Source organism: Etheostoma spectabile, chromosome 15, assembly GCF_008692095.1.
Source record: "Etheostoma spectabile isolate EspeVRDwgs_2016 chromosome 15, UIUC_Espe_1.0, whole genome shotgun sequence".
Lineage (NCBI taxonomy): Eukaryota > Metazoa > Chordata > Actinopteri > Perciformes > Percidae > Etheostoma > Etheostoma spectabile.
The window spans coordinates 4096088-4110811 of record NC_045747.1 but is presented as its reverse complement, the minus strand read 5'-3'; the positions used below and the strand labels follow the sequence as shown (position 1 = coordinate 4110811).

Sequence of the window (14724 nt, the reverse complement as noted above, 5' to 3'; positions counted from 1 at the left end):
TAGTGTGTTTTGTAGCAGTGTTTTGCCATTGAGAACGACCTAGCATGCTAGCACCAGCATGTTACGATTAGCCACCTCGTCTCGGCTAGTGACGTAGAAAGCCGTGCAGACTATGAACAGCTCTCCAAGAGACTGAAGGCAGGACAAATTCAAAAACCGTATCTCACTCAAAACAGCATGGATAGTTATTTTTCCAAGTTTGTATGCGTGTGGAAGCACTTTAAGAGTATTTGTATTCTGCGCTCTCTCTCTCTCTCTCTCTGTGTGTTCTAGGTTGCCCTGCTGGATGTAGATATCTGTGGTCCATCCATTCCAAGGATCATGGGCTTAGAGGGAGAACAGGTGAGCTAAGGGCAGAGAAACCATGTTGGTCGGCCTTTTTAAGGGCAATGACGAATCTGCGTATAGGCAGGAAGTGTCTCATCTGGTTGCGTGCTGTGACAACAAGAATCTGGAGCTTAACCAACAAAACACAATGGAAATGGTGATAGACTTCAGCAGAGCCCCCATCTCCTCTCCCACCCTTAACCATCAAGAGCTTTGTTGTTAAGGAGGTGGAGTCATTCAACTTCCTAGGCACTGTCATCACAAACATCCTGAAATGGGAGGAAAACAGTCCCTCCATTATCAAGAGGGCTCACAGTGGAATGCTTTCTTAAGACCGTTAACCAAGCTGAACGTCTCCAGCTCTGTTCGGTCTCGGTTTTACAGAGCCACTGTGGAAAGCCTTCTGTCAACATCCATTACAGTATGGTTTGCCTCAGCATCGGCCCAGGCTAAGAACAGACTGCAGCGCATTGTGTGCACAGCAGAGAGGCTGACTGGACAGAGGCAGCTGTCAATCAGTGACCTGTATGAGGCCAGAGTCAGGAAGAGGGCAGCTAAGATTGCTGCTGATACACATTTTTAGGCCGCTACCCTCGGTAAGAAGGTACAGTGCGATGAGGACAAGGACGTCACGCAACCTCAATAGCTTTTTTTCAAGAGCCATTTCCCTCCTGAACAGCTGATCCACTTCCAGTATTTTATCTTTGGACTATTTTATATATTTAATTGTTTTAAGGATGCTTTATGCAGCTGTACGCATACAGTGTTTGTTTGTTGAGCTTCTGTGTTACTGATTGCCATGTCAAATTCCTGTGTCTGCTGATGCATTTGGCAAATAGAGTGATTTGGATTCTGAAATGTCAGCAGCAATACACAAACATCCTGTAAAGGTTTTTTATTTTTATTTTATCTTTTGACATCAATCATATTAAGCTTTTACTTCAGAGTAGGTCTGTAATCTTTTCTCTTGTGCACAGGTTCACCAGAGTGGCTCAGGCTGGTCTCCTGTGGTGAGTCAGTTCAATCAATTTTCCTTTTGTGTTTACTGTGAAAGAAATTGTTTTTTTAACGTGTGTGTGTGTGTGTGTGTGTGTGTGTACACTATGTTGCAGTATGTGGACGACAACCTGGCAGTCATGTCTATTGGCTTCCTACTCAGTAGCCCTGACGATGCTGTCATCTGGAGAGGACCCAAGAAGAATGGTATTGTTGTTTTTCAGGATTTAGAATCCTTTCATTAGTGCAACAAACAATAAATAAATACTGTATAGGTAAAGAGAATAAATTGTTTAGTTTATTTCATTTATTAGGGACCATGTACAATTTTAAACATAAATGTTAACATTTAATGCATTGTACCAGAGTTAGCCACAGGCCAGTTTACATCTGCAGTCGCCTGTAAATAAATAAAAAACATACAAACAACGCCACCCCACCCCCCATCCCAGAGCAAACAAATACAAAAATACCCCCAAAACATATTTTGTCAGTGTCAGTGGTTGCAGATTTGAGTGGATAAAATGTATCTCACTTTTTCTAAATGTCACACCATTATAATCTGTGTGGTGTTTGTCTAAAATCAGGGATGATCAAGCAGTTTTTGAGGGATGTTGACTGGGGGGAACTGGATTACCTCATCGTGGACACGCCCCCCGGCACGTCTGACGAACATCTGTCAATCGTACAGTACCTAAGCTCCACCCACGTTGATGGAGCTGTCATCATCACCACACCACAGGTAACACACAAACACACACACACACGCTCACACATATAACCCTAATATAAATACCAATAGCAGCGACTGTTAAGGGAAATTATCATCTGTGACTACATTGACTCCAACTGATGGGCTATGTACTTCAGTGATTTCCCAGAAATAATTTTAACCACCTGGAGTTCAACTGTCGTTTTTTTTAAATGTAACTCCAGAGCCTAAAAATGATAGTGATAGTAGCGCTAAAAGCCACAACGGAATTAACAGACCAAAAATGAGAGAATCTACCCTGTGATCAAAATACAACATTGCTACAGCCGCCTTGCATTATGCAATCATGTTAGTGCTACTCTCCATGGGGAAACTGTTCCAGCAAGGTTACACTACTATTTTGAAGACAAACAATGTACAGTTTGCAGTAAACATTGTGTGTTGCATCGGTAATCATGTGTATGATGTTTTGAAGTTTAATCCTTCAGCAAGCAGTTACAGTGGGGTCACCTATTCTGACAACTTACCCATTGTGCTAGTCCATTAAATATTTAGTTCTTTCTTTTCTTTACAGTAGAATATGATTATTTTAAATGTAGGTGCTGGTGTAAGGTTCTAGGTAGGTTATTACAAATGTAACTCACGCATGCAGTCACAAAGAAATATATACATAATGTTTAGAAACATTTCAGAGAAAATGTACCTTAATATGAATGATTAATTCTTATAACTATGAATTCTTTAATGCATATCTGTGACTGTGATGGATGAATGAAATTGTTTTTAATCGTTTTTTGTTTTGAAGTATGGCTTTTATCTTATTTAAGTATAGAAAATGTTAAATCTGCAATTTGCACAGCCCCCTGAGTAGCCCATACGTATGTTGACTGTACATTTGTCTTTTAATTGTTTTTAACCCTGTGCTTGTTGTTGTCTGTTACTCTTGCAGCAAAGTAAGTTACTCAATGTCCAAAACAAATTTCTCCTTAGGGAGACCAATAGAAGTACTTTGACTTTGACTTTAATATATTTTATTTACTTTTAGATACATAAATGTTACTAGACCTGAGGTGGTTAATATGGTCACCAGTGGTTCACTCTTTCTTTTTAGGAAGCATAACAAACCCCGAATAATCATACAGCTTGCACCCGTGGATGTAATGTCTTAACGTTTACGGCGTTTGCGTAGACGCTCTTCTTTGCCCTCCATTGTCTACCTTGCACGGGCAGACGACGTGCAGCAGCGCCCTCTGCAGTTACAGTTTCTGATGGGTCACAGCTTTCGGTGCAACACCGGTCACCATCCTAAAACGTTTAGCTCCTCGCTCCCATTAAATTGTAATCCAGCAGTGGAAAGACTGGAAGAGAAGATAGACATGACTATATATAGATAGAATATGGATTGATGCTTGGGGTGCGTCGCTTAGGCCCACTGTTTGTATGCATGTGTTTATGTGAGTGTTGTTAGGTGGATATTAGGTTTACCAACTACCATAAGGAAAACAACAGAGGATGCTGTTTTATCATAAAATCATGCAAGATCAATGCAGTTTAATAGGGGGGAGGGAGTTGTATAGGCGTCCTTCTAAGGTACGCATTCAATCAAAGCTATGGGTAGTATACAAGCCAATGTATAAATTTTACTGTCACACGTGACATAAAACTGCCAGGCTTTAGTTGTTGACTGCACATTCTCTCACATGTGGTTTGATAAGGACTTCTGGCTTGTTTGTATGACAATCAATCAAGGCCAAGCAACGATACCAACGCAAACCGACACGCATTAACATATTAATAAATAAACACACTCTTAAATCAGCCCATATAATCTTTAATGCAGACAATATAAAGTCAATGCTCCAGTGTTCCTGCTATCTGATCCAGATCTAATGTTCATGAAGTCTCTGGTGTGCTCAGGTTAACTCAATCCATGCTTGCACTACAGTGTTTTGGAGTAGAATCTGGTTTTATGAGAAGAGTTTTTAAACAGATGTACTAACTGTACATTTAACTAAACTTAGTGAACAACTTAATCTGAGCAAACACTTCCTAATACTTATATTTGGCCTGGACCTGTGAGGTCAGACAGCAGTAGAATCACTTCCTCATTCCATCAGCTCTCACTTAACTAAAACTAACCACACTCGATGTGGGAATTACCCAAACAAAGGAGCCAGTTTTTTTTTTAAATATCAAGAGACGAGCTTCAAGATCTTTATCAAAGAGGTAGAGGTTTATTTTGTTTCACACTCAAAACATTTAAACACATGTACACATGAGAGCTGCTCAGTTAATCGGGGATAACTGCTTTTCCCACGGGTAACCATGATAGCAGTTGTGCAGGGAAGGGAAAACAACTTTCACTCTTGTCACCAGTGTATTTGTTTCCTCCCCTGTCTCCTCTCTTGCTTTGCATTTCTCTTCATGTCTTTCCATTTCTATTTTTCTCTCTCCAGGAGGTATCATTGCAGGATGTGCGAAAGGAGATCCGGTTCTGTCAGAAGGTCAAGCTGCCGATCATCGGAGTAGTGGAGAACATGAGTGGCTTCGTTTGTCCAACATGCAAGGTCACTGACAGAGTTACATACACAGTGTGTCAGACAAATAAATTAACGACTTCTCGGATTGGATTGTTTTTTTCATTTATTTTTATAACTTATACTTATCATAAGGAAACATCACATAAGCAATACATCAACAAGACATCTGGGCAGTTTTGCCAAAGCCTCATGGGACACATAAAGCAAAGAGGAACAGTGGCTGACAGTTACTCTTCAAGTAAAACAAGTTAGGACTTAGAGTTAAGCATTAAAGCTTTATCATCTTCTTTAATAAGTGCTAACAATATGTTATAAAAGTGCTTCCCTTGCAGTCTGAATTAGGTCTAAACACAAGCTAGTAGGGGTGGGAATCACCAGACGCCTCTCGATACGATATCATCCCGATACTTATGCCACAATACAATATTATTGCGATTTTAAACATATTGAAATATTCTGCGATATGTTGCAATTTATAACCTTTTTTCCAACTTCTAATTTTTCCCAATTTCAAATGATGTCCCCAAAAAGGAAAACTTGTCAACACCGTTTTATCTAAAATGATACATTTCTGTGTTGTTCATATCACTTCCATTTTATTGTGCAAATTGATGTTAAGCAGATAAACTGACCAACACATATATATATATATATATATATATGTATAGTATATATTATGTGTGGTCAGTTTATCTGCTAACTATCAAATTTAGCAGCAATAAAATTGAAGTGATTATGAACAATATGTGTATATATTATATTATATAATTATATATATATATATATGTATGTATGTATGTTATTATATATATGTATGTAAGTGTGTGTATATTATATATATATATATATATATATAATATATATCACACACATATATTACACACACTATACATATATATAAATATATATATATATATGTGTGTGTGTGTGTGTGTGTACATATAGGCCGGTTGAGGGTGTAATGATTAGTGGCAATAATCACAATAAAGATAATGGAACTATGACTACAAATAGTTGTAGTAGTTCATGGTGTAGCAGTGCACTGCAGAGCATAGCAGGGTGTAGCAGGGCACAGCGCAGGACCACGGCGACAGCTGCAACCATGATTTAGGTGTCACCCTAATCCAAAAACTGCTTTCCGACAGAAAACATTACCATTAGCCGGCAGATTTGACAGATTAGAATTAGGCTAAGGCTGATCTACTTGAATTTACTAGCCAATACAAGCCCCTTTGTAACATGGCCTTATATGCGCCACGGAGATCCAGTCTACACATGCAATAAGAAGCCAGTCTTCTATTTCTTTCTTTTATGGTGAAACATGAGAGCAGAGGATATTTATTGTGTGTTTGCTGATAATTGTGCCGAGGCGGTTCGCCACGTTTGTGTTTTGTGCTGCTTAAATACCGGCCTTGACATGGCTATTTAAAACACGTGCCACATGAAATATGTTTTTTCGTTGTAAAATTAACTCTGGTGGTGTGTATTTTGAAAAAAAGCCAGAAAAAAGCCTTTAAAAGTAACAAACGGCTTCAGTCTGTGAAGAAAAAAGTATTTTAAAACACTATACAATGTGTCCTGTGTTTAAACCAGATGTTGAAAAGTGAGACGTATATACACAGTAATTTCAGGTGTTACAGACATGTTGAAATGACATTGATGATACGGACTATAACGAAACAAAAGATTATGATGGATTTCAACAGTGGCCAGTTTTCTACTTTTCCATTCCTGATCATGTATAGAGTAGCACAGATCCTATGTATTTTCTTGTGTCCAGAGACTCGAAAAATGCTTACATAACTTGTCCGCTCTCTTGTAGAACACGTCACAGATCTTCCCTCCCACCACCGGGGGCGCGGAGCGAATGTGTGCAGATCTAGATCTACCCCTGCTAGGAAAGGTACCTCTAGACCCGAGGATAGCACGAAGCTGCGACGAGGGCAAGTCTTTCCTCAATGAAGTACCTGACTCTCCTGCTGCTAAAGTCTACCTGAGTATTGTGCAGAGTGAGTGTTTACAAGACTATAAACACTCCACAAACACACACAAATACACAAGCCTCTCTGACGTGTGGTTGGCCACCACGCGCATCACTTCATGTGGATTTTGCTGCATTCCTTTTTTTATAGGAAGTTAGACGCACATACCGCTTCCAGTGAAGTCCCTCATTATTTTTGATGACTGGATGGTTTATTTAATGTCCCGATTCCCGATTAAATCTAATGAAAGAAGAAGTGACTACTTTTACAAATGGGAAGCAGTCGACCAAAGGGGAAGAAGAAGAGACCAAAATTAAATAACTCTACTGAAAGATTGAGATTAAAGTATAGGAATTCAAATGTGGTTTGTATAACCGATGATCACAACAATTTGCAGGCAGTTGATTAAAAAGAAAACGTGCACACACACACACACACACACAAAGATCTTTTATAGAAGGTGCATTTGTTTGTATCCTTGGAAATCATCATCGAGTGCATCAAAACTACCATAATCATCATCGTCTCTCCTCCACCAGGTATTAAGGACTACTGTTCCAACCGTGTGACAGAGGAGCAGAGGTCTGCCTGATCTCCCGATGACATGTTGGACCAGAACGCTGAGCGAGATCACAGGGCGAGCGTGTGGTAGAAATGATTAACTACTGAATTAGAATCACATACACATAGGCACAATAATGTCATTGCCAACAATGTGTTTCTCAATACTGTCAGCAATACACAGCCTCTATGTGGCCCTTAACAATAAGCCTGTTGGTTTATACTGAAGACGTATGCTTAAACCTACACCAGTTGGGCACTGTAGTTTTTATTGAATGTTACTCAAACAGGAGTAAACAGTGCATTTATTGGGGACTATTTTCAGCTGTGGATTAATACACATTTGGTGTTCGAGTGAGTGTTTTATAGCAGCAGGATTGGATTCAGACTTGAGATAAACTGCAGGGCTCTATTCATCGTGACAAAGGAAGATGTTTTTCAGTGCAGCAGTGGCTCGATGATTCTACAGCAGCAGAGGCAGTTTTATGAGGCTTTGTATTCAAATGCAATACTTCATGAATCAATGTATTATTTTTGGTCCGTACATGGAAATAGATGACAATAAAAAAATATGTAGACCATGACCAGACTTATCCATTCATGTTTCAGTGTCAGAGACTCCGTCTGGTAGGGCCCTCTCATGTTGTGATGACATGTAGTTTATTGTCTCTTTGTCCCGGAATCAGACTGCTGTGGATGCTGTGGTGCATCCCTAGATACCGAATATTTGAAAAAAGGTAGGACTGTTGTGCTTCAGTATAGGAGATGCTATTTAAAGCTCTGATCATGTAGTAAAACAAACAGTGTCAAACATTTGACAATATCCTGCAAAGACATTTGGCAACCCTAAATCGTATTTGTGGATCCACCGGTCCTCACTGTCCATGGTTACAGTGGGATTTAAACCCTAGTTGATCACATCCTCTAAATACAGAGCACAGTATCATTAGCATAGCATACAATCACAACTTCTAATTTGATTTAGATTTCTCAATAACTAACCATTCCACATAGTGAATTAAGGAGTCTGCATGGATATGTTACCTTTCAAGCAATAAAGATAGTTTGCTTTGTTTTCAGCAGGTCTAGTGAATATTAAAAAAAACATGTATGTATGAATTTTAGTGATCTACATAATATACTTAAGTCTAAGATATACAGTCTGTGCATATGAGGAAACTTGACTTTCTCATGTTCATATGTGAAAGCTGTAGGATAAATGTGTATTTAATTTTCTTTCAAAGTTGACATACAGTTGGAATAACTCAGTTGTCTCTGATTTTCAATTATGATTTTTTCAAATTAGATTAAACATTTCTTATAAAGCATTGGTTTAAACTCCGATTGTTTTGTGTAATGCACTTGTTTTAACTGACTTTTATAATAAATTACCAAACATGGAATCACCATAAATCATCTATATTTTTAAGTTACAAAACTGTTAATGTGGTATCCTTTTTCTTCAGTCGGTTTATAAATCAAAGTTGAAACTCAACATTCAGCACATTAATATAGCAGCTAACACATATTTTTTATGTAAAGATATACTGTAGTGGAGTAACTGCAACCTAAACTGAGAACCGAGTGACCAAACACCAGTATTTGGCGAGTCGGGAAACGATTTGTTAGAGACGTATGGAGGCAATCCTAGACCACTTACTTTTCAGTATTTTGAGTTACAGCTACTTATTGAGATAAAATTGTCTTTAATATTAAAACAATATAATAGTGTTTTGCCAACATATTTCACTGCTAATGATATTGGCTATTTTCATGGTGTTTTATATATATATATATATATATATATATATATATATATATATATATATATATAATGTTTTGTAAACCAAGTTTTTCTACTGCCATGCTTGCCATCATGTTTATTTATGTCTAGGAGTGTCCTCATGTGTACTTTTGCTATACTTGGCCGTAGTTCCTCCAGGGTTCACTAGAAAGTACATGTGAAACTACTTCTCCATCCTGCTAACAGACAAACAAACAGCAGCCAAACAGTCAATATGTTTCTCACACTTGGCTCTACTGTTATTTTAGGATTGTGTTGGTGGCAGTCTGCTGAATTATGACTTAGAGCAATTCAATATTTTCTTCCATGTTTGGCAATTCAGTCTATGTAAAAAAATACAATAATCGCGAAAAAATACAGACAAAAGTCAGTTCTTTCTCCTTGAATACAAGCACAACAATTTTAAGGAATTGAAGACTAAACATTATAATAATGATAACTAATATATTATGATGCCTAAAGGATTCAATACACAGGAAACCTTATAGAGAGGGTACAAAATAGGTTTCTCACTAAATAAAATAAATCATGTTTTTAATATTGAGGGTTATTTAAAAGATATTTGCGCTGCCTTAAGAGTTTAGCATAGCAGCAGTGTCTTCCATTATTTTAAATTAACTGTTCTTAACACTGAAGAGCACCAACAGCAGTGCGTGTGGCTGGGGCAATTAATGAAGTAAAGCATTGTGTAAATGAGGCGTGGCATTTAGGTGTGCGTTGTTTAGACAACTTCCAATCCCTCAAATACATGTAATTATTAGTGACCAAAGACCTTCACACACACTTCCCCTTATGCTACACAAACACCTCCCTCTTTTAATGGGAACGCCTTCTGAACAAAATCATTGTCCCCTTAAAAAAAAAAAAAATACTAAAACTCAGTCATCTCTGTTAGCAGCTGTCTTTTTTTAGACATTAATGTCCAAGGAAGAGACGCCGTCGCCATGCCCCAGTTCGAGGAGGTTCTGGACGGTGTGCGGCTGGCTCTGACCTGGGCCTCTCCTGCTGAGATCCGAGCTCTGCTGGAGGGTTTGGTAGAGGAGCAGATCATCTCAGAGGCTTATAGCAAGAGCTTGAGTCGCCACCAACTTATTGAGGGGATTGCACCTACTGCATGTAAACCAGGATCTGATATGATAAATTCCAGAGGGTCTACCACCTACTGGAACCTTCAAGACCAAGATCAACTCAACCAGGTGAGGAACTGTGGATCATCAGAGTCTACAGAATCTGACCACAACCAGATCCCATCGGAGTCTGTGTCGCCAGTGGATGAGCATGACAGCACATGGTCCAGGCCAAAAAATCATCCTCTATATGAATATCAAGTCATTCACGAGAATAATCAGAAACTAATTAAGGAATTGAGGGGGGGACCAGTGACGGACAAACCCTTTCTCAATCACAGGCTCTCTTTTACACCGAGAGTATGTGACTACCAATGTGGGCTCGGATTAGATCATGAAATGACAGAACTGCTGCGTAGTGTAGAATTAATGCAGAAGCAAGAAAGTGATAATGAAAGAGTAGATGAGGGGAAATTGAAATTTAGGAAGGAGTGGTTAGAGCAGGTAGAGGAGGCAGCTCGAAGGATAGCTGTCCCTCTGTGGCAGCACTGGGATAGAGGACAGAAGATGTTGCTGCCCTTAGTTCCTGGTATCACTGCTCGCTGTGCAACAAGTAAAAGCAAAGTGACAGACAGTGAAGCACAATGCGCTGTTTTAAATATGGAAGAGGAAACAGAGCTTGCAATTGCTTGCAGGACATTAGATTTGTACGCTGACAACTTTAAGTGTACCGAGGCGATCGCAGACCCAAGCTTCACACTGGATACAGAAGAGGCCCAAAAAGGACTCTGTTTATCTACATTTGACAGTTTGCCATCAACTGGATTGAACGTGGATCATTTTAATATCTCTGGAGCAGGAAGAAATGCCTTACCTGTTCAAGCCTGTGGAGCTACAGACACAAACAATAACATCGCAGACAGGCTGGAAGGCGGTCTGGATGTCTGCTGGGTAGCTGACAGGACCACAGACACAACAGACGACCTGCTCTGTTTGATGAGAGATGTACAATGTGGCACCGATGCAGGATTTGCAGAAGACATTGCACATTTATTTTCTCCCTGCACACCAACAGACACTAATGCTGACGCACAAGATCACTCGTTTCACTCTTATGAGTATAAAAAAGATGAGAGGCTGGAGTTACACTGGGGTAAGTGTCACTGTGTTTTCTGCTCTTCTACCATCTTTTTAGCTCTGACTGTTCATATGTACAGAAATTGTCTCGGTTAGAAATAGGAATACTGTCTGAAAGACATGTCTTTTCTGTCCACAATCTCCAGGTGCTTTCCATTTTCCCTTTTAGGCGTTCCACTAAACAATACTAAATGAATAGGCAAGCTTTAATTTCAGTTTCACTTTGAGTTTTTACCAGGCTGCAAATTGGGTGGGCCCTGCCAGGGGAGGATTCAGGCGGTTTGAGGGGAAGGGGTGGAATAAATTTAAAGTGTACCAGTTGCATGCTTTGGCGGACCAGCATGGAAAAGGTTTTCTATCATGTAAGGCAGCCCATATGGCACTGCATCATGTTTCCAAAATGTTAACGCCACACAAGAGGGTGCTTCACTGCATTTTCTTCAGTGCAAGAGCACTGATGAAATACGTTTAATCTACCATAGAGACATCCAAGAAGGATCTTTTGCTGCCGTTATCTGCCCCACCGAGTCCACCAGTGGGCTCTGCCCTCTACAGATTCACCAAAAAAAGAGCTTTGTTGTTTGTCTGTTAGGAGGACAGATAATAGTATTATCTGGTAAATATTGTTTAATTATCACAGGGTTTCAAGGTTTAAACTGTCTGTCTGTCTGTCTGTCTGTCTGTCTGTCTGTCTGTCTGTCTGTCTGTCTTCCGTCCGTCCGTCCGTCCGTCCGTCCGTCCGTCCGTCCGTCCGTCCGTCCGGGCTTGACTTTCTGCCAGGCTATTAATGTTAGCCTACAGAATAAACCAAAACTTATATTGCAAAATATTCTGCCAAACCTTTTGATGGGTGTGTGAGGACAACACACACACACACACATCGCTATGTGGGCAGACTGGTAATGATGGTATGTGTGTAGCAGCCAGGCAAAGCCTAAGTGCACTAATTGGCATTGAAAAACAGGTAAGCCTGGTACTTTCCACTTGAGAGGTAAAGTTCCCTGAGCTCCCTTGTACATACAGTAACACAAGGAAGACAGCTAAGGGCACCTTGATTGAGTAAAGAAAAGATAAACATTTGTGCTTGTTATGCAACAGGCAATTATTAAGCTTATATTGTTATTTCAGAAAATAAAGAGGGCCTTGGACATAGAGGGAAATATTGGAAATAAAGGGAAGTGTAATGAGCTGACCTGGGACAGAACACCCAATAACAATAACACAGTAATGATAATAATGGACACCAAACACCTACTCATCCCGTCCCCTCTCCCTCCCTTCCGGGCTTCTGAGCACTAACCCCCCAGTTTGGTCCAATTTGGGTGTTTTGCTGTTAGTGGAGCCTGGGCTGTCTACAGATACTTTTTTTTTTTACAGTGTGTTCAGGGGACAGGCAGCAGTGGAAGAAGTACTCAGATCGTTTGGGTCTTTTCCTGTATTATCACTGTGGTCGACTTTTCTAAAAAGTTGCAATACTACACTGTAGAAATATGTAAAAGTCCTGCATCCAAAGTTATCCTCACGTAAATGTGCAGAAGTATTGGCATCAAAATATCCTTAAAGTACAAAAGGAAAAGTACTCATTGTGCAAAATGGCCCATTTCAGAATCATATACAGTATATGTCGCAGTATTACTAGATTATAATCATTGATGCATGAATGTGCAGTTTAACCTATTTATCATAATGTATTAGTTGATTTGTATGTTGTAGTAATCGAAATGTGCTAAGTAACTAGTAACTAAAGTTATAAAATAAATGTAGTGGAGTCAAAAGTCAAAAGAGCAAACTTTATTCCTAATCAACACATACACACAGTACAATGTGGTGAAATTTCATTACTGCATTTAACCCATCATAAGTATTAGGAACAGAGAACAGCTATACGTACAGCATCCGGGGCGCAACTTGGGGTTCAATGTCTTGCTCAGGGACACTTTGACACGTGGCCGGATGACCTGGGATTAATTCCCCAACCTTGTGGTTGTTGGAAACCATTTCACCTCCGGGGCCACAAGCCAAAGTAATACTGTGTACAGTACCTTTTGAGATGTAGTGAAGTAGTAGTATAAAGTAGCATAAATGGAAATATTCAAGTAAAGTTCAAGTACCTCAAACTTGTACTTAAAGACAGTACTTGAGTAAGTATACTCGGCTTAGTTCCATCCCCTGATTATGAGTCAGGTTAGTTTGCCTTTGATTTTAATCTAGTCTTAGTCAACACATTGGTTAATGTAAATTACAGTTATGTAGGTTTTTGCTTTGACTGTGCTCCATCTCATCCCCAAGTAAGCCTACCCACCACATCTGGGTTCAGTGATGATGGGCTTTTGAAAACATTTTCATGAAAGCAGTTACTTGAAGACCTAAACCGAAACTGCAGTCGGTTCCAGAAAGAAAATGTTGCTGCTGGTCCTTGTCCAAACCGCCACAGTTTGGCGTGTCTATGGTAGATGCGCAGTTAGTCAAAGCGAAAGTAAAAGGAAAGAAGCTGAGGGTATTGTTAGACCAGGCAGGTGCGCGCCCAGACTGCATATATGCTTTAGGTCATCTGAGGACATATGCAGCGTTTGATGTACACACAGCGCCTGGGAGTTCATCGCACTGGGAACACGCAGCAGTAGTTCAGTGGATCCTCATCCAGTGAGGCTGGACCCTGCAGGTACTGTTGTCCCGGCTCTGATGGGGGGGGGGACTTGGCCGCGTTTTTCCGGAGCGCAAGCATGGTCAAGGAAAACATGTCGTTTGAGGGTTTCTTTGTTGATATGAGTTTTGATTGAACATTTTAACTAACGTTTTTTTTAAATTACGATTTTTTGATCGTGTTATCCATCTTGCATTATTAAGTAACATGCATAAAGAAAATGACGTTTTTTAAAAGGCTTTTTGCTGTCTTATATTGTCTGCCTTTAAATCATATAAAACATACCCAAGCTTGAAAAAGAGTTTGATTGACATCTCGGTTTCTTTTTACTGTTATCTTTGGTAAGACTTTGCGCTCCAAACTTTTCGCCATGGCGTGCACTGTAAACTGTATGGTGGCTCGATCTACTCCAACCTATCCACCATGTGTAAAATAGCGCATGAGTAAATGAAATGAGAGGTCGTTGTCAGGGGAAGTTAGTGAAAACAGGGTATTTGGGGGGACTTCCAGGAAATAAAAAGAAAGTGATTTCTTTTCTTAGAATAGCATGTTTCTTTGGCAACACCAAACAAATGCATGCCAATACGCGGCGACCTGGATGTGTGTAGGGGTGTGTCTCCAACTTGTAACAGCATCAACGAATTTCACTCATTCATGAGCAACATTTAGCAACATTCAAGGCTTTTTGTTGTTGCTTTCTTTCAGCTTTTGTCACCCTGACCCTGTGTTGTGCTGCATGTAGTTGTGTGTTTGTATTTTTGTAGTTGCTGTGACAGAGCATGTAACATGGTGTTCTAGTTCCTCATAGCTGAGGCCTTTTGTTTTTCCTGTTATCAGGCAACAAGTCAGGCCAAACTAGAATTTGCAACTGCAGGGTCGTGTAGAAATTAGTGAGGTCCAGATTTGTTTTTTCCTTTATTGGAGCCTATTTATTCCAATTCTGGACAAGCAAAA

At 39.8% G+C, this 14724-nt stretch overlaps 2 protein-coding genes across 3 annotated transcripts in view; both read left to right on the top strand.

The window, feature by feature from the left end:
• nubp1 (nucleotide binding protein 1 (MinD homolog, E. coli)) overlaps positions 1-7589 on the top strand; it is a 10397-nt gene extending 2808 nt beyond the window's left edge. Inside the window, exons 4-10 of the mRNA XM_032537661.1 lie at positions 274-342; positions 1305-1337; positions 1440-1530; positions 1911-2065; positions 4492-4602; positions 6398-6584; positions 7097-7589. Coding sequence (XP_032393552.1) covers positions 274-342; positions 1305-1337; positions 1440-1530; positions 1911-2065; positions 4492-4602; positions 6398-6584; positions 7097-7149 — 699 coding nt within the window. The 3' untranslated portion in view covers positions 7150-7589. The remainder of the gene's footprint in view (positions 1-273; positions 343-1304; positions 1338-1439; positions 1531-1910; positions 2066-4491; positions 4603-6397; positions 6585-7096) is intronic.
• A 2062-nt stretch (positions 7590-9651) lies between these two features.
• Positions 9652-14724, top strand: part of ciita (class II, major histocompatibility complex, transactivator) — a 22326-nt gene continuing 17253 nt past the window's right edge. For both annotated transcript variants that reach the window (XM_032537652.1, XM_032537651.1), the window contains exon 1: positions 9652-11142. In XM_032537652.1, the coding sequence (XP_032393543.1) occupies positions 9867-11142 (1276 nt within the window). In that variant the 5' untranslated portion in view covers positions 9652-9866. The remainder of the gene's footprint in view (positions 11143-14724) is intronic.